Source organism: Haemorhous mexicanus, chromosome 2, assembly GCF_027477595.1.
Source record: "Haemorhous mexicanus isolate bHaeMex1 chromosome 2, bHaeMex1.pri, whole genome shotgun sequence".
Classification (NCBI taxonomy): domain Eukaryota; kingdom Metazoa; phylum Chordata; class Aves; order Passeriformes; family Fringillidae; genus Haemorhous; species Haemorhous mexicanus.
The window spans coordinates 96,469,044-96,490,914 of record NC_082342.1 but is presented as its reverse complement, the minus strand read 5'-3'; the positions used below and the strand labels follow the sequence as shown (position 1 = coordinate 96,490,914).

Sequence of the window (21,871 nt, the reverse complement as noted above, 5' to 3'; positions counted from 1 at the left end):
GGGCGCGGGCGGCCTCTCGGGCTGGTGGCTTTCGTGGGCGGGAAGGAGCGGCTGCTCCTTGGCTCTCGCTCCGGCCACCCTTGGTGGTTCGGCGGGTACCAGCAAACAGAGCCAGGGCAAGCGAGGCACACCGAGGGGCTGCTGCCGCCGGTGGCAGGCTGCCCCGGCCCGGGAGCCATCTTGTGAGCGGGGCTGGCGCTGCCCGAGAGCCGCGGGCCGCCCGGACTCGGGAACGGGCTCGAACCCGGACCCGCATCGAGCCGGCCGCCGGGGCGGGCGGAGACGAGCGGGCGGCTATCGGTGCCTCCCCCGGCGGCACTTGGCAGTCGCCCGCGAGCAGTGGGGGAGGGCGGCTGGGTGGTGGCGGCGGAGGAGGAGGAGGAGGGGAGCGGAGGCGGGGACCAGCCGGCCCCGGCCCAGCCCAGCGCGTTGCCCCGGCCGGACACGGCGCCCGGGGCGGAGATGGCGGACGAGCCGCAGAAGAAGTCGCACTTGTCGGCCTTGGTGGGACACACGAACGGGCTCACCAAGCCCGCCTCGCTGACCGCCACCCGCTCTACGGGAGGGGGAGGAGGAGGCGGAGGCGCGACCGCCTCCTCCAAGAAACTCGTGATCAAGAACTTCAGAGGTGGGTACGGGGCAGGCCGGGCCCTCTGTCCTGGCAGGTGCGCTCGGCCCGATCTTTGTTTACTGCTGCCCCGGCCGCTCCCCGCCCCTTGCCCGCGGCCGGGCCCCGCCGCTGTCACCCGCCCTGCCGCCGTATCGGCGAGGGGCGGCTGCCGCGGGGCTGATAACGCCGCCGGGCTGATAACGCCGCCGGCACCGTGCCCGTGTACGGGCTCCCGGGGACACGCGTGGGGCTCCGTGCACGGGGGCAGCGGCCGTAGGGAGCGGGCAGAAAGCCACCTTAGTGTCAGCGCTGATTAAAGCCAGGCCACGGTGGTTGCCTCGCTAAAAGTAACACGGGCGTCAAACACAGCAGCCGGGGGTGAAGCGCGTCGTGCAAAGGCTCGGGTGGAATTAGTGACCCCTCTGTGTGTGCCAGAGTTACATGGCCAAGAGCACGGTGGCTTGGCAGAACTTGATGGAGCAGCAGGGAGAGAGACATTGCTGCAGGCTCCCCTTGGGTGGCCTTTTTCAAACTACCTGTGTCTTACTTCACAGAAAGACCCAAATTACCAGATAATTATACTCAGGACACCTGGCAGAAACTTCATGAAGCGGTGGGAGCAATACAGAGTAGCATTTCTATTAAATACAACCTTGAAGAGCTCTACCAGGTAAGCTACGTAAGGTTTTGGTTTCGTTTTTTGCAAGTAAATTGCTTTGGCACGCATTCAGCAGAATGTATTTTGATTTCTTAAAAGCTGATTGAATACTTTGCTATGTACTCTATTTCTAGTCAGTTTTTGTTTATCAGTTCCTCGGAGAGCTACCAGAATCTGGGCCCGTGAAAAAGCAGTTTCTGTTGGAAGGCGCACAAAGCTATTCCTGGGCAGGGCTGAGATCTAAGTCTTAGTTTCTTCAATACTCTGCCCACTCAATGTGCTGAAAACAGGATGTTACTCTAACAGGGTTATGGAGTTATATATTTTATAATTATTTTTGTACATGCTCTGGTCTCTTGTAAATAGTAATATTGAAGTGTTTGATATTCATACATTATAATATTACACTTCTGTACCTTTTGGAGAATTAAAAAGGAATCTTGATTGGGCAGGCAACAAACTGTCACTTTATCCACATTTCAGATTACTGTTACATTTTCATAACAATCGCAATCTTAGTTTTCCTGTTCAAGTGGTGAAAAAGTATTTCTGGAGCACCTGGACTACTGGAGCAGGGGCTAGGGAGGGTAAAAGAAAGATGGACTCCTGAGCCATTTCTCTGCTTTCTCCAATTATATGTGGTTTAGTTCTGTGTTATTTCAGATGGATGTGCCTTGAGGTATTTAGCTGAAGTGGTAGCTTTTTAGAATGATCATGCTATAAAAGATGACTGATGTGCTATTTTGTGCTACATAATGTAAGTTAGTTATGAAGTTTCTGTGGCTGCAAGTGTTTGATCTGCAGATTGATGTCCTTGCCAGACCAGGACTGAAAACATTATTATGCACACCTAAAATTTTCTGAATGTTTAGTTGAGGTGCAGAGGGGAGACTGTGAGAGAGGACAAGGCTAGTAGTCCGTACTGGGTCCCTGTTCAAGAAGATCAGGACGGATTTCAGAACTGACTATACTTACCTCTTTAGTTAGGGTATGTAATATATGGGTCTAAAATGGCTGATTATGTATATTGACTTAAAGTAATTATTCCCTTTAAAATGAAAGCTTGATTGTAATATATTTGTCTGTTAATACTTGCAGATTTGCACAGTTTGAATGACATAATGCATTTTATTTCTTTAAATTCAGCATTTGAAAAATGCTGCTTTTTCATGTCTAACAAAAAAAAACCTAAAAACAAAAACTAGCCCACAGATGCTTTGAGTGTTACCTAACTTGTTTTCAGAGGCTCAGAAATGAGATTATAGTAATATGGCTATGAAATCACTAGGGTACGTGCTTCAGTTTTGGCAGAAGAGGAGAGATATTTCAGATAAACTGTGAAGGGAGAACTGTACGTCTTGCTTTGTCTCTTTGCCTGCTTATTTGTAAAAACTGTGCAAGGCTGGTTGAGCAATCCTTAAGGCAGCAAATCAGGAAGATTTCTGCACAGCAGGTGGTGGTGCTCGGTGTGCCTGTGCAGGGACAGGTATTTACTGTCCTGCCAGAGGAATAAAAGATGAGGTTCAGCATCCATTGGAAACCTGATCTGTATTTACAGATTATTTTAACTGCCTATTGGTGAGCATCGAGTCATCCACAGGGGAAAATATCTCTGGGTGCATCAGTTCTTACTATCAGGCGTTTGTGGTGGGTTTTGGGGGTTTTTTTTTGAGTTTTTATCTGACATTATGGCAGGAAGTGAGAGGCCTGCTAGAGTTCAGTGCATTCAGTGGGCTGGTGTACCAGCCTACAGTTGAACCTTCTGATTTATTTATTTAATTTGGCACGATGGCTGAGAAGAAACTGAAGAACAATGATGAGGCTGAGTGGGAAGCCTGAAGGATACTCCTTTCCAGGCATTAGAGGCAGCATGGAATCAGGCATGAGGGTGCTTGGCAGAAGCTAGTCACTGCTGCTAGTCAGTGAGCAGTGGGAGGGTGGCAGCCAGTTTTTTGTGACTAAAATAGAAATGATGTCCGGGATTGATGGTAGATTGCACAGATTTTGATAGAAGTAGCTTTTACTTGATGGGATAGAGAAAGTGGGCCAGTACAAAGAATTGCTGAATGAGGAGTGAGTGATAAAAATAATAGGAAAATGAAAATTACCTTTGCAGCAAGGTGCTAAATAACCTGAATTGGGGCAGCACTGCCCTTCTGGAGGACACAGAACAGGACAGAGTAGTAGCAAAGGAAAGACAGTAGAGCAATGAAGGAAAAAAGTATGAGAGTCCTGACCAGACTTATAATTGGATGGGTGGATAGGAGTGGCTATAACATTATCTGCAAAGTGATTGTCTGAATACTGCTTGTTGCAAGTTATCATTTTACTTACCTTAATACCAGATGAAAAATGTTATAGGCACTGTATTATAATTTTGTTTGTTTGCATACTTTAATGTTGTATCAAAATTCTGGAGGCCATTTTTATGTGCATTTAAATAAAAATAGATTAGGTAGGTTAGAATCCTCTGGAGCAGAGGAAAATATTCTTGGGTCGGTTTTAGTGCTTTAAATCCTTGGCAGTGTTCTGTGCAATATTGCCTCATAATATAACAGCAGCTGATATTAATATAGCAATCCAGAACATTTGGTTTTGGGCAGAATTGGCATCCTTAGTTAACTAAGGATAAAAACTCCATTAAATCCTATGAATTCCCAATAAATAAGTTCAAGTCTTTATGTAATGGTTAAAGTGAGGTTGGTTTTGGGGCTTTTGTTACTGTTTGGGGCTTTTCTTAATTTTTCCCTCTCAGTTTATGTACCTTAGCATGAGTGTGTGAATCAGTGGAAATACTTGGGAAGAAATAAGTGGATAAAAAGACAGGAAAGGAGCTATACTCATTTACCATTTAGACAGACTGGCTGAAATGTCTAACTTAAAGTTAGACATTATAAAAAAATTAAAATACTTGGTATGGTTGTGTTCCTGCCCCCCAAAAAAGCACTTGTGTGCATACTGAAGGATGCACAAAATGGACCTTCTAGAGGAGTTCTACTGCTGAGTAGTACTGAAGGAGGCAGAATTCTGGTAGTGTTTAATAGCGCATCTGAAATATGACCCATATTGTGATGGTGGATCTTGTTTGTGCCACAAAATCTTGCAGAATAAGAGGGGACCAAAATCAGGAGGGACTCCTGACGTCTTAATTTTTCTGCATAACTTTGTTTTGATGTTTTGGTTTTGTGCACAGCTTGAACATATAACACTGAATTTTTTTTCTTTTGTCAGCCTTAATTACATAGACACAAAAATTTAAGTTCTTTTTTTTGTCTCATTCATAATCCTTTTTTGGTTTTTAGGCTGTTGAAAATCTCTGTTCCTACAAAGTCTCTGCTACACTGTACAAACAGCTGCGCCAAGTCTGTGAAGAACATGTGAAAGCACAAATCCTTCAGTTTAGAGAATATCCTTTTGTCATGCACAGAAGTGGTTAGAATGGTTAGTTTAAGTCATTATTTTTTAAAACAAGACTTTGCAAAAAATGCACTAGAAATTGTCAATGTGTCAAAGAGATTCTTTGCTTACATGTTTTTAAATCAATCATAGGCAGCTTTAGTCATCTGAGTGAATAATTTTTGTGTATTGATGTGTAGCATCCTAGTAAGAATTTATCATTTGAACAGGGATGCAAATTTTACACTAAATCTAGAAAATGTCAATACCACTATGAGATATCTCAGCAGGTATGAATTTCTGTGGGAGGTGAGTAGTGATGCTTATGGCAGCAGTAGCTTAAAAAAAAATCACAGTGATTATCAACAACAGTAAAAAAATTTTCAAACACAGTGTACCTGTTTGACTAAAAATAACTACTGGTCAACAGTGATGTATCACAAAGGCATTCAACAACCTTTCATGTATCTTATGTGTACCTTGGGGGGTTCTTGGAAGAGAGCTCTAAGTTCAAGAGATCATTTGGCTGTCTTGGGATGCATAGAAGGATGAAGTTTTATGACAAATTTCCCCATGGTTTACTGAAGTTACATTGCTGGACTTTTCTTCTGGCTGAATGGGTCAGAAGTGCCTATAGATCTTCTGTGGACACCTGGCTGTAGCCAGCCCTGTTTCCTGAATCTAGTCAAGCTTTACATGCTGAGAAGGTGCTTTATATCATAGGTGTCTTTTGTGTAATAGCCACGGGCTTGCACTGCTGGAGCAGCAGATGAATAGTCTATGTCCACCTTGCTGTCCCCAAATTCCTGGAAAATGCCTTAGCCAGTAGATGATGGATGGAGAGTGCCATATTGAACAGATATTATAGCACTGTGGCTGCTGGCATTGTTTTCCAGCTCTCTATTGATTTTTTAGCAGAAAATGATAGGATAAAGTAGAAAAAATGAAAGGGCCAGGGCCCAGAATGAGCCTCCTTTCCAGGTGAATGCTTTTAATGTGCTTTGAATTGTGACTCTCAGTTTCTTGGTTCACTGCAGTCCCCAGGTAGGTGCCTACACTCAGAATAATTTGGGGTTTTTAATGGTATGTAGCACACACATGATTTCAGGCTGTGTGGTTTTGGTTTTTGTTGATGGTTTGGGGTTTTTTTTGAGTCCCATTTATGACATCTGGCTTCTACATAGCACATTAATACAGTAGTCTTTAACATACCTGGTCTTTGAGAACCAAATCTTATAGTCTTCTTTAAAGAAGTGTACAACCATATTTTGCATTCCTGCTTTTTCAGACTTCCGATGATGTTATGAAGAAAACGTTTTAAAACTAGTGTTTTCAAACTTTGCTTTCACCTTGCCCTCTTGACACGGTGATGGTGGATTGGAGAGTTGAAAATTTAATATTTTACAGGTGTGCCACTTTGTATCCCAAGGACATGAGGTCAGATTAACCAGATTTGCCCAGAATGAGTTGGAAATGATGATAATGTGTGGGAGAGGAAGGTAAAGCCTCATTTAGATTTATTTGTGAGATACATGAGAAATGGATGATTTGTAAATAACAGTTGGATCTGTTGTGTAATGAAGAAAACTCTGTAGATTACTTAGGGTGACCTGGAGATGTATATGAAAAGAGTGGTATTTGGATTTGTTGAGGATTATTTAGAACTGTAACTGCTTTTAAGAGATTAGGGTCACTCCTGTTGTGCTCAGTGTGAACTCATTAAATAAACAAAATAACCTCTCCATCCCTCTCACCTCAGCTGGTGACAAACGTGTGTTTGACGCTGGTGGGATTTCTTGTTTAAATCTATATTAAGGTTGCACAGTGCAGCCACTAGATGGTATTACTGAAGAGCTGGGAGTGTTATTCCTTGAAAACACAGGGAGGCCTTTTGGAGAGCTGCCAGCCTCTGTGCTGGGCAGCTCTGCAATTAATGGTTTATCCCTGGCAGGCACAGTAGCATTGGAATATCCATGGAGCAGCTTTGCCTAATGGCTGGCAAAGATCATCTCCAGAATCTGGCCTCTAAAGATACTGGCAAACTAGTTTTCCTTAATGGGTGCTGTACAGATTCTCTGGATAGTCTTTTATTTTTAAAGAAGATAAATAAATGCTGGCAAGATCATTGCAGACAAATGGTAAGTTGAATGTTTGTTCAGAGTTTATATCCTTGAGGTGTGAAATCTGGCTAAAATTAGTTTGTCATAGTTTTAGCTTGGGACTGCACTGCATTTCCTCCTCCAAGTTTTAGCATTGCTTTTCACTTTCCCCTTTGCTGACTGAGGGAACTGCTGTTGTTGAAGTATAGGTTCTGTTAACTCTGACTTTGATAGGTTCATTTAAGGATTGAACATCACTCAAATTTAGTGACTCTTTTATTTTTTTGGGTGGAAAGAAAAACTAACCAAGAAATGCTGAAGTTGTTTGCTGTTCATAATTTTAAGTAATTTGGGGAGTCTTTGCTTTTAGATAGCTCCAAGAACTAGGTTAACTTGTGAATTTTTTTTTCAAAGCAGAGATTTTATCCTGACTATAGAGCTGAGAAACAGAAAGGATAAAGAACTCAAACTTGCTTTCTATCTGCCTTTTTTTTCTTCTATCTCCACAATGATTTCTGTTGCAGAAAAAAGTCCTCTCTGAAACACACTCTATGAAAACTGTGCCTTTAAGAAGGCACCATTTTAATTCCAAACTAACATTTTACAATGAGTTTATATTGCATTGTCACTTACTTAGCTTTGGCTGATGATGCCCCACATGGTTGAATTTCTCTTTTCATTGCTTAAATCTACTGTTCTTTTCTTTCCTGTGAGGCTTGGGCAGAGGTATATGATTTTTATCTGAATTAAAAATGGAAGGTGTTAGGGAAACTATTTGAATTCAGCAGTCTGATGAAAACAGAGTTGAAGATACTGCCTTGAAAATGTAGTTAGTGTGAACCTGTGTTTTCATGAAAGGGCTTTTGCTGTTAACGCTGTTTGCTTTAATTACTTCTAAACATTCTTTTTTTTTTTTTTTTATTCCTTAAAGGAACAACCTGTAGCAAGTGGCTTTCTTGCCCATGTGCTGGGTCAGCACTTGTGCTATTTAAGAAAAAAAAAATCAGCTGTACTGCTGTTTTGCTTTAATATGCTTGGCCAGTAACTATATCAGCCTGAGAATTGCTTCAGAGGCAATGAAATCTTTTAGGAAAGGAGTAGGTGGACAGCTGGGAATAGAAATCTCTATCTGGCCTGGGGGGAGTTACTGACATCCGGAGTTACACGACTGCTAAACTGGGAGTTGGGCAGCCTTCTTATGAGCAAAGTTAAAAATGGATTTTGAATGTAAAAGTCTAGTAAGCTACAAAACCACCTCCTCCTCCCACTTCTTTGTTTAAAAAAAAAGGTAATATATTTTTATACCTTCTTTTGACTGTTGGATTTAATGTATCTCTATTTTTCTTATGAATTTGGCAGCTAACTTTTACTATGAAAAGATCTGTTGCACAGCTTATTACTGTCTTAGTTTAAACCTTTGTTTGTTTTGTTTTGTTTTTATTTTAAAGCAAGAAGCATGGCAGCATGCTATTTCAGGGTGTTTACTGACTGTATTGGAGGTACTGTTTGAATAGCTTCGTATATTAGTGGTATAAAACTCCTAACAAGCTAATAAAACTATTTAGTTAATGGTTATGAATTTGAAAACTGTCTTGGATGTACTTGGGAATACCACCAAGTAATAGTATTAACTTCAGTAGATTGCATACCCGTGGCTGTAAAAGTCACCATAAAAGTTTAAAATACCTACGTCGGTAAATGAGGTGTGTGTCTGTGATGTAGTTTTTCAGAAGCTGTTTTATAATTTAAAATACCACATGGAGATGAAGAGAAAAATATTTTCTTTATACATTTCAGATCATGATCAGAAGCATTTTCTTATTTTTGGATCGTACATATGTGCTTCAGAATTCAGTGCTTCCTTCTATATGGTAGGTATCCATGTAAGTATTCCTATAATCTTTAGAGTGTTGGTGACTATTACATTTGCAAAGATGGAAAATAAATTTTTCACATTATATTTGATCTGTATAATAATCTCTAAAATTTTGTGTCAGTTTATGAAGATGCATGTGTGTGTTATGTCCTCCTTCCCCAGGAATATTCACTGCAAAGGGGGGCTAAAAGAGGAAGGTCTGTGAACATGGGCTTCAAAGTCAAGGCTTATGTGTAGCTGTTGTTGTCAGAGCCTGGATGAGGCTGAGTCTGTGGGAACCTCCCCTTGACTGCTGTTTCCCACCTTAGCACTGGGCCAGCATTACTGTAGGTGCTCCTGGTTTTGACAAAATTCAATATTCAGCTTCTTGCTCTGTTTTCTTAAGTCAGATAGAGTGGCAAGGTGCAGATTATCTTTCCAGCTCCGGTCATTTGATGATGCTTTTGTACTTTCAGCTCACCATGGTCACATCTTTGGGCCTTCTGCTTTAAAGCATCCCCCCTGGGGGGCATTTTACATCATTGCCCAAGCAAACAAACCCAGGCTTTGCCAAACATTTCTGGTATTGTTACTTTATCTGAAGCGCCCTCCCCACAAAAAAAAAAAAAAAAAAAGTAGATAAAGTACTGAAGTAAGAGCCTGTCTTTTCCCTGCCTGGCTGGCTGGCTGGCTGCTGTGCTCTTGTGAGTTCCTCAGGCTGTCTGAAGAGCCTGGCATCTGTCTCCAGTCTCTTGCTTGTCCAGTGGACATCTTTTATTCCCAGCTTCAGCAGTTTTCCGCCAACTCTTTGTATTAGGCTTCTTTTTACTAAACATGGGTGATGAGATCTGTTCATACTTTGTCTTCTTTTTCTCCCACTGGTAAAATTCCTTTAATTGAAATCCTGATGCATGTGAAGAAGTCTGAGGTAACAAGTTCTATCTAGGATTGCTCAGTTTTCAATATTTAACACTTAGCTGCTTCATGGCATAGAGGCACCATTCCTCATCATCTTAGAATGAAACAAGAATCTGATAGAGGTGGTAAGATCCTAAAGATACAAAGAATTCATGCTTTGAACAAAACTTACCAATTACACTTAGAATATCTGATCCAGGGAATTTTATATTAAGGTATATGATCAGGTTTGTGTTTTTTTTTAATAAGCAGAAAAACTTATAGTCTAATATGTGAAAGCTGGACAGGCTGCTAACAGTTTTCCACTGAAGTGTATGCCTGTGGTAGCATGTGATCTGTTATTTTTAGGATAATTCTTGTTACAGTTTTATTAGAGGATGGTGTCAAAAAGAGAACACACACCATAAATATATACTTTTTCTGTATAATATATATACACTGTATAGATTTTAAACATATGTATGATTTTTCAAAAGACTCAACAGTGTGACTAATTTTCAATATCCACATAGGGATATGGGGCTAGAGTTATTTAGAAACCATATCATTAGTGACAAGCAAGTTCAAACCAAGACTATTGATGGAATTCTCCTGCTGATTGAGCGAGAACGAAATGGTGAAGCTGTGGACAGGAGTTTGCTGCGGAGTTTGTTGAGCATGCTCTCAGATCTGCAGGTGAGTATGAGTACAGTCAAATTCACTAGTAACAGCTTTGTTTAGAAACACAGTGTGGATTGTCCGAGTAGTGTTTTGTACAAAAATTATCCTGTTCACCCAGAATATGCATGTAAAATCTAGCTATTACATTGGTATGATTGCCTCTTCTTTACCCCATGTGCTATCTTGTACTGTTTTTAAATGAGACCTCTTTGCCTGTTTTCCTCAGCAGAGGTAATGGCCTCAGGTCTTAATAGATTTGCAGTATTTTGTCTGTCTTAATCACTCATTGTCTCATCCTAGTGCCAGTTAAATGTAGGAACAGAAAGATCCTTCTCTGTCGCTGTAAAAAGGTGTCAGTTTTTGGAGTCCAGATCTTGGGTCTGTATCACAAAAACATCACTCTGCTGGCAACATCTTAGAAATGCTGAGGATAGAATGGGATGCCATATTAAGGCCAAGGTTTTCAGATAGATCATGTCAAGCTGCAATTTACTGGAACTTTCCATGAGCAAAGATAGTAAGTACCAAGGAGACTAACAAATGGCTGTGCTCCTGGCTTCTACATAGGTTGTCCTTGAGTTAGTGTTGCTGCCTTGAGGGATCTGCAATGAAACTTCTAAAACCTGCTTAGGTTGCTCCATTTCAAAGTGGCAATACAGCATCACAGAACTGAATGAAGGTTTGAAGAAGCAGACTACATAAAAAAGCCCTTTCTGGTTAGGCAGCTTACCTGGTTTTCTGCCTTTCATGTTAATCCTCTTGACTTTAATCTGTAGCTGCCTCTCTCATCCCAGAAAAATTAGTCTGTTTGAGAGAGAAGCCATTGAAAAAAAACTTAAGTTTTTGAAAGTGATAGAATAGTTTGGGTTGGAAGGGATCTTAAAGATCATCTAGCTCCCACCCCCCTGCATTAGGCAGAGGACCTTCAACTAGGAGTCCTTAAGAGACAAAAAATGGTCAGAATGTAATGAGGTTTACAGCTCTGTTAAATGTTTTGGAAAAAATATTTTCTTCTATTGTTCCACCACACTCAAGGAATTTTCCCTTTTTCTTTTCACTTTGTTCCTCAGACTGTTATTACTTATTCTTTATGTAGTTGTTCTTTCTGACTTACTTCCTTTCTATAGTAAACTGTTAGTCATTATGCAGAGGTTTTTTTAATGCCTATGATTGTTATTGGTGCCCTTTTTGCACACCTTGTTTGTTCCCTGTAGAAAAAGTTCACCTTATTTGGTATAATTTGTTTTTCCTGGGCCACTGAGAGAAACTTAGCAGATCTGGAGATGTGTTACTGAGCATATTAATATTTTACTGATGACAGTTACCTGGTTTGTGCTAGTTGGAGGGGTTTTTTTGCTACAGAAACGAGTGGGAGTTTAGATCTCAAGTGAATTGGATGTCATGGCTGTGCTGTGATGTTGGGTACTGATGTTGGGCTGTGTACCTTAAACAGAAGCCCATTAATTTAGACTGTTCAAGTACTGATGACTGAAACAAATTGTTGCTGCTCTGGGAGGTCAGTTCTGATCTCAATATTTCTGAAACCAGTGGGCAAACAGAAAATTTGTTAATGTAATGTTACATTGACATTTCTCACAGCTGAGTGCATCCTTAAAATTTTACTTGTCCTCTTACACCTGACAAACAAAACATGATACTGTTACTGTGAGCTTAATGTGAGTAACTACATTGATTTCTTGAGCCAGGTTTACAAGGAATCATTTGAACAGAGGTTTCTGGAAGAGACAAATTGTTTATATGCTGCAGAAGGCCAAAGATTAATGCAGGAAAGAGAGGTAGGTGCATGTGGTAGATGATGGCTTTTATGTTAGTTTTATCAACTGTGGAATTACATAAGAACTTTGGTAGTGCCATGGTGTATTAATGTCCAGTGACATTTACTGGCACACAGGTATTCCAAACACAGTATGTTGATATGGACCATGGTATTGTATCAACAGGGAGAGCAGACCCCAGGTTGTATTGGAATTTGATACAATTGTGTAGTAACACAGTGACATTTTTGTAGCTAAAGTCACATTATCAACTATAGTACCTTTATTATGAAGTAATATTGATTATTAAAAATACAGATTATGTAGTACATAACATTCTGGTGGAATAGTCCTTTCCAATTGATGTACTCTTTTAAAAATGTAGTTTAATTGTCATGCAACAAGATTAGCTGCCTTTCATACTTTTATAGTTGAACTGGTCGTTGTCTTGTCTTGTTAGGTCCCAGAATATCTTCACCATGTTAATAAACGTTTGGAAGAAGAAGGAGACAGAGTTATAACATATTTAGATCACAGCACACAGTGAGTACAAATTTTATAATTTTTGCTATAATTCAAGCATTCTTCATAAATCAGTGGGATTATCTATGGTTGTAGAGACACTGACTTAATGTCTTCATTATCTTACAGATATTATCTTGTTGAGACTGCTTGTGAAATAGCTTTTTTTTTTTAAGACTTTGGTTTTATCAAAAGTTACTTCCTTAAAATGAAGGTATATTTTCTGTAAGAAAGAAGACATTTGTTCAGAAATATTAATTCTGTATAGTGCAGATAAAAAAATCTATAAGAGCTCAAATTTGCATTATCAAAACAGCAGCTGATTTTAGCTGTTCTTGTACTGATAACATCTTTAAAAATCTCTTGAGGGAAGGAAAGACTCATTAGAAAAAAATGCAACCAAAAAAGCAAAACCACAAAAAAAACCCAAACAAAATCTGAAAAAACCCAGGAGGGCAGAGGACATGAGTATCATTTGTAAACAGTCCAAGGTGTGAGCTTAACAGTGCATGAGCTGTTGCCAATGTACTGTATGAGGTAGCTTGTCCTTTTTTCATGTGGGTTTTAAGTAATAGTTTGTGTTTTGTTGGATTAACACATTCCTCCAGGAACTGACACTACATAAATCCATATAGAAATTGTCTTGTAGCAAGTGTTTGCTTTTTTTCTTTAGTTAAGAACATGACATTAAATTTATTGGGTTTTAGTCTTCTAGAGGATTTATTGGCATGTCATTTGGTGTCCAGAAGGATAACTGAATAAAAATTCTTTTATTATTTTCTTCAGACATTTTATATAGATGTTTATCGTTGTCTTATATCATGTGATGGTTTTTGTCTTAATTTGTAATCTCTAAGTATAAAATTGTTGGGGTTTTTTGCATTATAATGTAAGGTATGCACAAATACACTCTGACAGAAGGTAACTCCTTTATACTGTAATGCTTCTAATATTTTTTCTTGTATAATTCAGGAAACCACTGATTGCTTGTGTGGAGAAGCAGCTCCTAGGAGAACACTTAGCAGCTATTTTGCAAAAAGGTATTTTTTTTAATAGTTGTAATCTTTGCTTAGCACTGGAGTCTCATACTCTGCAATAGCTATAAATTCCATAGCTTTTACTTTAGGAGGTATATTAGTCATGGGAAAAACTTCCACAGACACAGAAAGCCAATCCTGTGATTGTTACCCTCACTGTGACAAGTAAATGGTATATTTGGAAAGAAATGTCTAAAATCTAATTCCATATTTGTAAAGGCTGCTAAGCCTCTAAATCTCCTTTAATTTGCAGCAGTGGGCTTAGGAATTAAACCTTTGGAACTGCTTCTTTCGTAGAATTATATAAACTTCTAAATGAGAGCTGCAGTTACTATTGTAGCTTCTTTTATGTGATAATCACACAGCTTAAGTGCAATAGTTTCACTTATTCTGGTGATTGTGTCGTTTAAGAATCACGAGTTACTGGAACTGGCAGCGTTTGAGGCAATGAGCTTTCATATGTCTTTGTCTGTCCCTTACCTTTTGTCTGGCAATTTCAGATAAGAACTGCAGCCTTCTTAGGAGGTCCTTATTAGTGTGTTCAAACTGCCATTTCTGTGTTCCTCTTAATCTCTCCTTTTTCACTGAATTTCTGGGTTAAGAAATTCAGATCATTTAAAGTATTCAAAGATCAAAATTCCCTGATCTTTGAATACTTTGAATAATCTTCTCCTTCTCTTGCAGTAGCCATATTTTAGGTTTTAGATCTTCTAGCAAATTGTCCTTACATCTGTGTTTTAAGTTGCAAAACAGATGTCCCTGGTAGTGTGGTGTCTTCAAGCTCCCTCACATCCATGTTTAACACTTTGATGTTATATATATACCCTTTCTATGTCTTTTTTTTGTCCCTTTTAAAGATGACTTATGCTCAGTTTTATCTCAGCTACCCTAGGAATAGCTTGTTTCACTGTTTTCAATACATTTATAGAAATAAGCTTGGTCACTTCATTTTAGCTATTCATAAACTTATAAACAGAAGGTAAAAATAATTATAGTTTGCTGATATGTGTTAATTTTGCTTGCTCTTTAATTCAACTATGATTAAGTAGCTGTTCCAGTGATATGCTTGTTTATCAAGTGGCTTCAGCAGGAAGTATGTGATCTTGCTTTAAACTGAACTTTCTTGGTTTACAATATGTATGAGCCATCCATGTAAATGTGGAGGGACTTTTACATTTTTCTAGCTCTCTGGTTACTGTGCTTCAGGACTCCAGTATTGTTGGATCAGGTTTTGCATTCTATATCTCTACTGGAAAAAATAGTTTAAAAAGCTTCTATCATCACTTGACTTGCTTAGTTTTCTGTATTTGTTTGATCTAGGACACATTTTAATTTGCTTATGACATCTTAGTATTCTGTTGAAGTAGAAAAAGATGCTGTCTTTTGTAGGCTTTCTTCATTCAGTCAAGGAATGTGAATTAGTCAGTTTGATACAAGAGAAAAAACCTTAAAAATGCAGGGTCTGTATAAGAAACCTTTTTTTCATTACACTAGTATAGCTGCTGTTGACTAGTTATTTGGGGTCAGATCTAGTGGTGGGGGGGGTGTTTTGAGAGTAAATAGATTTTTCCCAAGGCTATGGCAGTGCTTTCTGGAAGCTCTATGAAACCTTTTATCAGAGGACTTTGCTGCATGTCCTTTTTGTTCGTCAAATGTGTGACTAAATATTTTTTTCAGTCACACAGCTCATGTTAGAGAAAGAGGGAAGGCTTTATTTTGTGATCGAGGTTATAATAAAGCAGATGAATGTTCTGGTGTCTTTAACTGAATAGGAGGTAATGGGATGGGATTTTCTTAATTAAGAGATCTGGGGTTATTCAGCATGGAAAAGAGAAGGCTCCTGGGAGACCTCACAGTGACCTTCCAGTACTTAGAGAGGGCTTATAAAAAAGAGAGGGCAGATAGTGATAGGTCAAGGGGGAGTGGTTCTAACTAAAAGATGAGAGATCTAAGATGAGATGTTAGGAGGGAATTCTCTACTCTGAGGGTGGTGAGTCACTGGAATAAGTTGCCTGGAGAAGCTGTGGATGCCCTATCCCTGGAAGCATTCAAGGCCAGGTTGGAAGAAGATGTGAGCAACCTGGTCTGGTGGAAGGTGTCCCTGCCAACAGCTGGGAATTGGAACAAGATGATCTTCCAATCCAAGCCTTTCTATGATTCTTTGATTTCCAGGATCTTAATTCCATGTTCAATGAAAAGAGAACACTAAAACCCTGTATTCAGGACTGTGTAGTCTGTTGTCTTACATTTAAAGTATGCCTTTTCTTCTGATATCTCAGAAGTTTAGGAAATCTCAAAACAGCAGACAAAAGTTTACCTGGCATCATTCTTGAGCGTTGCTTGCCTTTCTGAGCATGTATGTAAGTTACAATATACACTGAAAGTATTTTTGAGCTGAAGAATATAGTAGAATATGGAATAATTTGGTAGTGATTTGCAAATCAATTTTTAATATAATTTAAAAATTAGTATTAATGAAATAAGTTGGTGAAGTAGGACAGTTGTACAGTGTCAGCTACACTGATGGTGTGAATTGTCAACCTGTGTAAAAATAAGCTTTTTGTTTTTTAAAAAAATGTCACATCTTTGATGCTATGCTCTGGTATTACTAAAGCCTCTGTAACTGACACCAAAGTACTTCTGATTACACTGGAACTACATTTGTCATACTTGCAAATGGAAAAATGTGTATGAAGTTACTTGCTTGTTACATTCTTTGGGCTTCACGTCTCCATTTGTTAACCCAAAGCTTAGTCTCATGTAGGGTGAATCAACAAAGCAAAAGTTGCTTGAAAGGAATTTGTAATCTTATGTTATTCCATTGGTAAGAGTGTAGATTGTTCCCAGCACATTCTTAATTTAAAAACATGGCTCACCATACTCCACAGGAAAAATCTTGTGAAGTATTTATCATTACTTTAATTTTAGGGCAGTTTACTTAGCTTCCTGTTTTCTTTAGTGGTTCTTGATTAAACTATACCCTTGAAGTCAAGCTCTCTTCGTAACCATTCTGCAAAAGGCTCGCGATCATCACCTTGTTGGGAAAGTATTTCAGTTGAAATACTAATATATTCTCTAATATATTTCTAACTGTATTTATGTAACTGTATTCAAATTTCCTTTTTTTCTCATTTAATTTGTTTTAGGACTTGATAGCCTGCTCGATGAAAATAGAATATCAGATTTGACCCAGACATACCAGCTGTTTAGCCGGGTAAAAGGTGGGCAGCAGATCCTTTTGCAGCATTGGAGTGAATACATCAAGGTATTTCAAAGATCTCTTACTAATGTAAAAATTTATGCTGTTACAAATTTCTTCTGTCAAAGCCAAGAATAATACATAGGTGTACCACCAAACTTCTGTTTAAGTAAATATGGGGAGGGATGTTAATGCTTCTGCCTCTGTAACAATCACGTGATAAGAAACAGCAACACCTACTTTGGTTTTAAATTTCTACTTGGAAATTGCTTTCCTTATAGGTTTGAACATTATACAGGATTTTTTTGGTTGCATTGCTTTAAATAGAACCACGTGCATATGTGTTTAGACTGTTCTGGACTGTACTATGTGTTGTTTTGCTGCAAATACACTCAAGTGTTTACATACCTGCAAAACCTGTTATTCTTCTGCAGCTTAGGCAGTGCTGCTTGGAACCAGCCTACAACAATGCTGATGGGTTTTAAAGCTGTTGGGAAGAGAATGATCCTATTGAAAATAATCCATCAGTCCTATTTAGGTGTTTTGGGTTTGTTAGGCACAATATCCATATAGTATGCTGCCCCAGAGAGCTTGCAGTCTAGTGTTCTTGCAAGATGAAGGCAGGAAAGCGTCACAGATTTTTCTACCTGGAGTTGATAATTCCTGATGTCAGGGCTCTCCCCTGAATTGCCCATGTGTTTATCAACCTTCAGGACTAAGTACACAATATCAGTTAATTCCAGAGGTGCATTTTCTGCATACCTGTGTCTGGAGTTCAGCATGATCCATCAGTGCTGCAGCTCATGGGAGTGGAACATGGCTACCCTCTGCCCCCAGAGCTGAGGAGGAGTTTATTCCTTAGGGTGTTGCCCAACTGAATTGTGGTGCTGTGGCTGAGGAGGATCATCTTTCTTCTTCTTTCTCCCAGACCACGCTCATCACTTAATCTTAGTGCTGCCTGCCACTATATAGGCTCTCCTGTTACCTGTTTTATCACAATACCTGGGCAAGGTCAGCTTAATCCCAGGTTTAGTGAGCTAAGGAGACTCACAGAAAAGTCCAAGGTCCTTGCTGGTCTAAGGAAAGAAGTAGGCATTCAAGATGGGTAGAAAATAAGGAAAGGAATCTCTCCTCTCACAACAGCTGTTAAATGGGATTATCATACCCCGTGTTTCAGAGAGTCAGACCTCTTACAGCTTTAAAATGGTTGTGTACCTACTCAAAAACCTAGAAAACCTTTTCTGTAGTGTCAGTAAATCTCCTCCTTCCAAACATTGTGTGACAGTGACGAGAGGCTTCAAGAATTTCTAATGTTTATCTTGTGAGCCAATTTACTGTGGTAAGGGTCTGTGTTCTGTTTTAGTCACCCTTTTGTGAATTTGGGGGTGCCATTTGGCTTTCTGCATCTAGGTTTGCTGTTTCAGAATGGGGGGAAAGCCTTGCAATTTATGAATGTATCTGGTGGAGACTGTGAGATGCCCAAATGCTGTGTTAATGAAGGGGAAATTGTGACAAGTGGAAGATCTGATGGACTAGGTGACCATTAGAGGTCTCTTCCAGCCCACACTGCTCTGTGATTCTGTGATACATTTTGATTCTAAGGACCTTGGGAGCCTTGTGTTCAGCTTTACTCTGAAATGGTACTTGAGTGAGATCTCCATGAAAGATGACAGTAGCTAATTAGATAATGCAGTGGAAATTCTGAGGCTGGAGAGGGACTTCCTCCATCTCTTTTACTGTTGTTGGATAACATACTTCAGTTGGCAAAAATATACCCATTGATTACTGGTTTGCTTTTGCTTGTGCTGTGTCCTCTTTCTCACCTTGGAAAACTGAATATTCAGTCCAGGGCAATGATCAGTGTTACTAAGCAAATGTTAATTGTCCCCTAGGTGAAAATCCTCCTTTACAGGATATTTTAGATATCCATTAGACAAATGGTATTCTGTCTCTGAGATAATAAATGTAGGAGCAGGAAGAGAAAGTCAGGTCTGTGGCTGCTTCTTGTACATGGGAAAGTTTTGCTTCCCTGCAAGTCGGCTAGGATCATTTTGGTTTAGAGCCCTTGATGAAAAAGAAATCTTTGAGGGCTGAGCAGCAGTTAAAGTTTTGCTACCTGTTTAATCAGTTAAGCTCTCTAGTGGGTTTAATAAAAATAGTGCAGGGTTTTCCTTTATACTTAACATTTCTGAAGCAGTTTCCATTTAATTTATTTTACATGAATCATAGTTCTGTATCTCGCTGTGAACTTGCACATCATAGTCATGTCTACTGTATATTTTTTTTACTTTTGTCTTAAATGTAAATAATCTTTAAATCAAGCATTAATGTTTGAAATCCATCAATGTGTGTCTAGTTTTTATTTTGAATTTCAATGCATCTCATTTTTAAAAAACTTGAAGTCATAAGTAGTTCTGTAAATAAATTAATTTTTCTAATACTTTTTATAAGGGTAAACGTGTCTGTTGGGGGAGATAGGTAGCACTCTAAAGTATTTTACTATCAAAAGTGTTTGTTTTACAGAACTTTGGGACAACAATAGTGGTTAATCCTGAAAAAGACAAGGATATGGTGCAAGAGCTACTAGATTTTAAGGATAAAGTGGACCATATCATAGAAGTGTGCTTTCAGAAAAATGAAAAATTTATAAACTTGATGAAGGAGTCCTTTGAAACATTTATCAACAAGAGACCAAATAAGCCTGCAGAATTGATAGGTACACAAATATTTTTCTGTAAAATATTTCCAAAATCTATAGAAAGCATGATAATGCTGCTGAGTGTGCTAGTGCAATAGTTGTGCAGTCGCATTCTGCTTTAGGAGACTGGTTTGGGGACACGAGGCAAACGTTGACCGGGGCGGCCCCAAGAGCTTGGGTGTGCTGCCAGGGGGGCTGCTGGAGCATGTGTCACCTCCTGTCCCTGCACGCTGCTGCTTGCACGGGGCCTGGTGCTAACAACTGCTCGCTGCAGCACTGCGGCTGCCACAGGAGAAACTGCTCAGGGGGAAAGCAGCTGTGGCAAGTAAAGGGGAACTGGCTTTAATTGTGGTAGTTGAGAAGTTCTGTGGATGTTCTGGATCTCTCAGAAAGGAGTAAGTACAGCCCATCCCTCTGCCTTGAAGGCTGAAGTTGGGATAACAATTTTAAAGCCTTCAGATACAAGGAGTTTTAATAGAGGGGAAAAAACCCACTACCTGATAGGAGAACTTATGCTTATTAAGGGGAAAGATAATAACAAATACTTTAAAAATATTATTTAGTTTATCCCTGATCGGGCAAAACCTATCCTGACAGTTTTGCCTGCTGAAAAACTGGAGCTGTGACATTTTACACCAGGAGAGGATCCTGCTCCTTGGTTGTTTGTTTTTCCTCTGTACTTTGTTTTGCCTTTATTTGGCTGATTTTGTGTCTTCCTTCTAAAAACAGTTTTATGTAGGACAGATTGCACAACATAGTGATACAGGTTAAAGCCATTATATGGGCTGTTGTCATTTGTGGATCGTGGTGACCCAGCTCCCACAAAGGTTTTCTTCTTACACAGAAGGTTTTATAAGGATACTAACATGGCTTAATAAATACCTAGCTAAATTCAAGGCTTAACCTTATTTCTGGCACTCTGAAACTACTAACTGGAAAGCATTGCTTCTGTTAAAATTTTAATATGCTCCTACCAAGGAGTATGAGGGACATGGTAAAGATCTATAAAAATATAGTCCTCTTCATGTTGTTTGTTTCTGTTTCTCATAAAATACATTCATATACATTGTACGCTCCCAAAACATTGTCTTTCAACAAGTAACGTGCTTGTATGACACAAAATGTAGGAATTTCTAATGTATTAATTTTAATTATTATACTGTATTCATTTTTTTGCCTTGGACTATTCTTTTTGCAGTAGTTTTCCATTATATATAGTAGGGCTCCAGTAATATTCCAGTAATATAGTAGGGCTCTATAATTCCACTGAACACAGGGATGGGAAAAGGGAAAATAGAAAATGTAGTGTTTATCCAATGTTTTAACATATAGTAGTACTTAACACATAGTAATATTTCAAGCAGGAGATGTGTAAGTTGATTATTTTAGATCTGTTTTTAAGCTGTTACCTAATTTTATTTGTTTGTAGCAAAATATGTGGATTCCAAGTTAAGAGCTGGTAATAAAGAAGCAACAGATGAAGAGCTGGAAAGAATCCTTGACAAAATAATGATCATATTTAGATTCATTCATGGTAAGCAATAGCAGTTCACTGTAGATGCAATTAAAACTATTCCCTTTGCTACTAGCAGGGCTGCTTTCCTCTGAATGCAAGAGATCTTTTTCAGCATGAATTTCTGCTCAACTCAGTCTTTAATTCAGGTTGCCTTCCTCTTGAAGGAGCACAATAAATATACGGGGGAGGACAAATAGTTCTGTGGAGGTTGGCAAGTTACAGACCTTTCCAGAGTCTTGTGAGCGGAGACCTGAGAGTTAGAGGTGCTCCTGGAAGTTTTTTAACATAAATTAACCATGGCTGTAACCACAACTTCTCCTCTAATGACAGTGCAGACTTTCCTGTCCACTCATGTGTGTTGTAGGTACTAAGCATGAAAACCCAGCAACTTTTCTTGACTTCTCTTTTCTCATCATAGCTGAGAAGGAACACAGAGGAGGGCTCAAAATGACAGGAAAAAGTGTTACTGCTGAGTTTCACTGCCTTTGAAATGCATTTCCCTGCTGAATTAGCAAATCCCCCCTCTTAGCAAAAACCTTGAATGTGTTAGGATTTTTTTTTTTTTTCCTAGACTGGATATCAGAAAAACCAGTGGTCTAATCCAATATAGGTGAATTGTCACTGCTCTGAGGAAAGTGGAATGTGTGTCCTGGGCTGGGGTGGAAAAGCAAGAATTATCTAATTCTGTATTAGTTTGTCTGAGATCTATGGGGTTCTCTCCTCATAGAAATCCCAGACAAGTACAATATGATGGGAAAGCAGTCAAGTCATAAAGTAGTATCATTTGCATAATTGAATCATAATTGCAGCATTTTTGTCAGATTGAGATGGTGAACAAAAACAGTTGTATTGGCAGCTTGTCAACCTAAGAGAGTAATTTTTCTTAATCTGAAACTTTCACCAACTCTTTTTCTCTTCATAGTTTTTG

At 39.3% G+C, this 21,871-nt stretch overlaps 1 protein-coding gene across 2 annotated transcripts in view; it reads left to right on the top strand.

Annotated features, from left to right (window-relative positions):
• Positions 1-407: 407 nt before the first annotated feature.
• Positions 408-21,871, top strand: part of CUL4A (cullin 4A) — a 32,250-nt gene continuing 10,786 nt past the window's right edge. The window contains exons 1-12 of one of the 2 annotated variants that reach the window (XM_059839648.1): positions 408-628; positions 1,165-1,280; positions 4,571-4,675; positions 6,734-6,802; positions 8,561-8,634; positions 10,049-10,211; positions 11,903-11,992; positions 12,432-12,514; positions 13,466-13,533; positions 16,677-16,795; positions 19,253-19,445; positions 20,857-20,961. In XM_059839648.1, the coding sequence (XP_059695631.1) occupies positions 463-628; positions 1,165-1,280; positions 4,571-4,675; positions 6,734-6,802; positions 8,561-8,634; positions 10,049-10,211; positions 11,903-11,992; positions 12,432-12,514; positions 13,466-13,533; positions 16,677-16,795; positions 19,253-19,445; positions 20,857-20,961 (1,351 nt within the window). In that variant the 5' untranslated portion in view covers positions 408-462. Of the gene's footprint in view, positions 629-1,164; positions 1,281-4,570; positions 4,676-6,733; positions 6,803-7,694; positions 8,052-8,560; positions 8,635-10,048; positions 10,212-11,902; positions 11,993-12,431; positions 12,515-13,465; positions 13,534-16,676; positions 16,796-19,252; positions 19,446-20,856; positions 20,962-21,871 lie in introns of those variants that run through there. The other variant, XM_059839650.1, reaches the window with a different exon arrangement.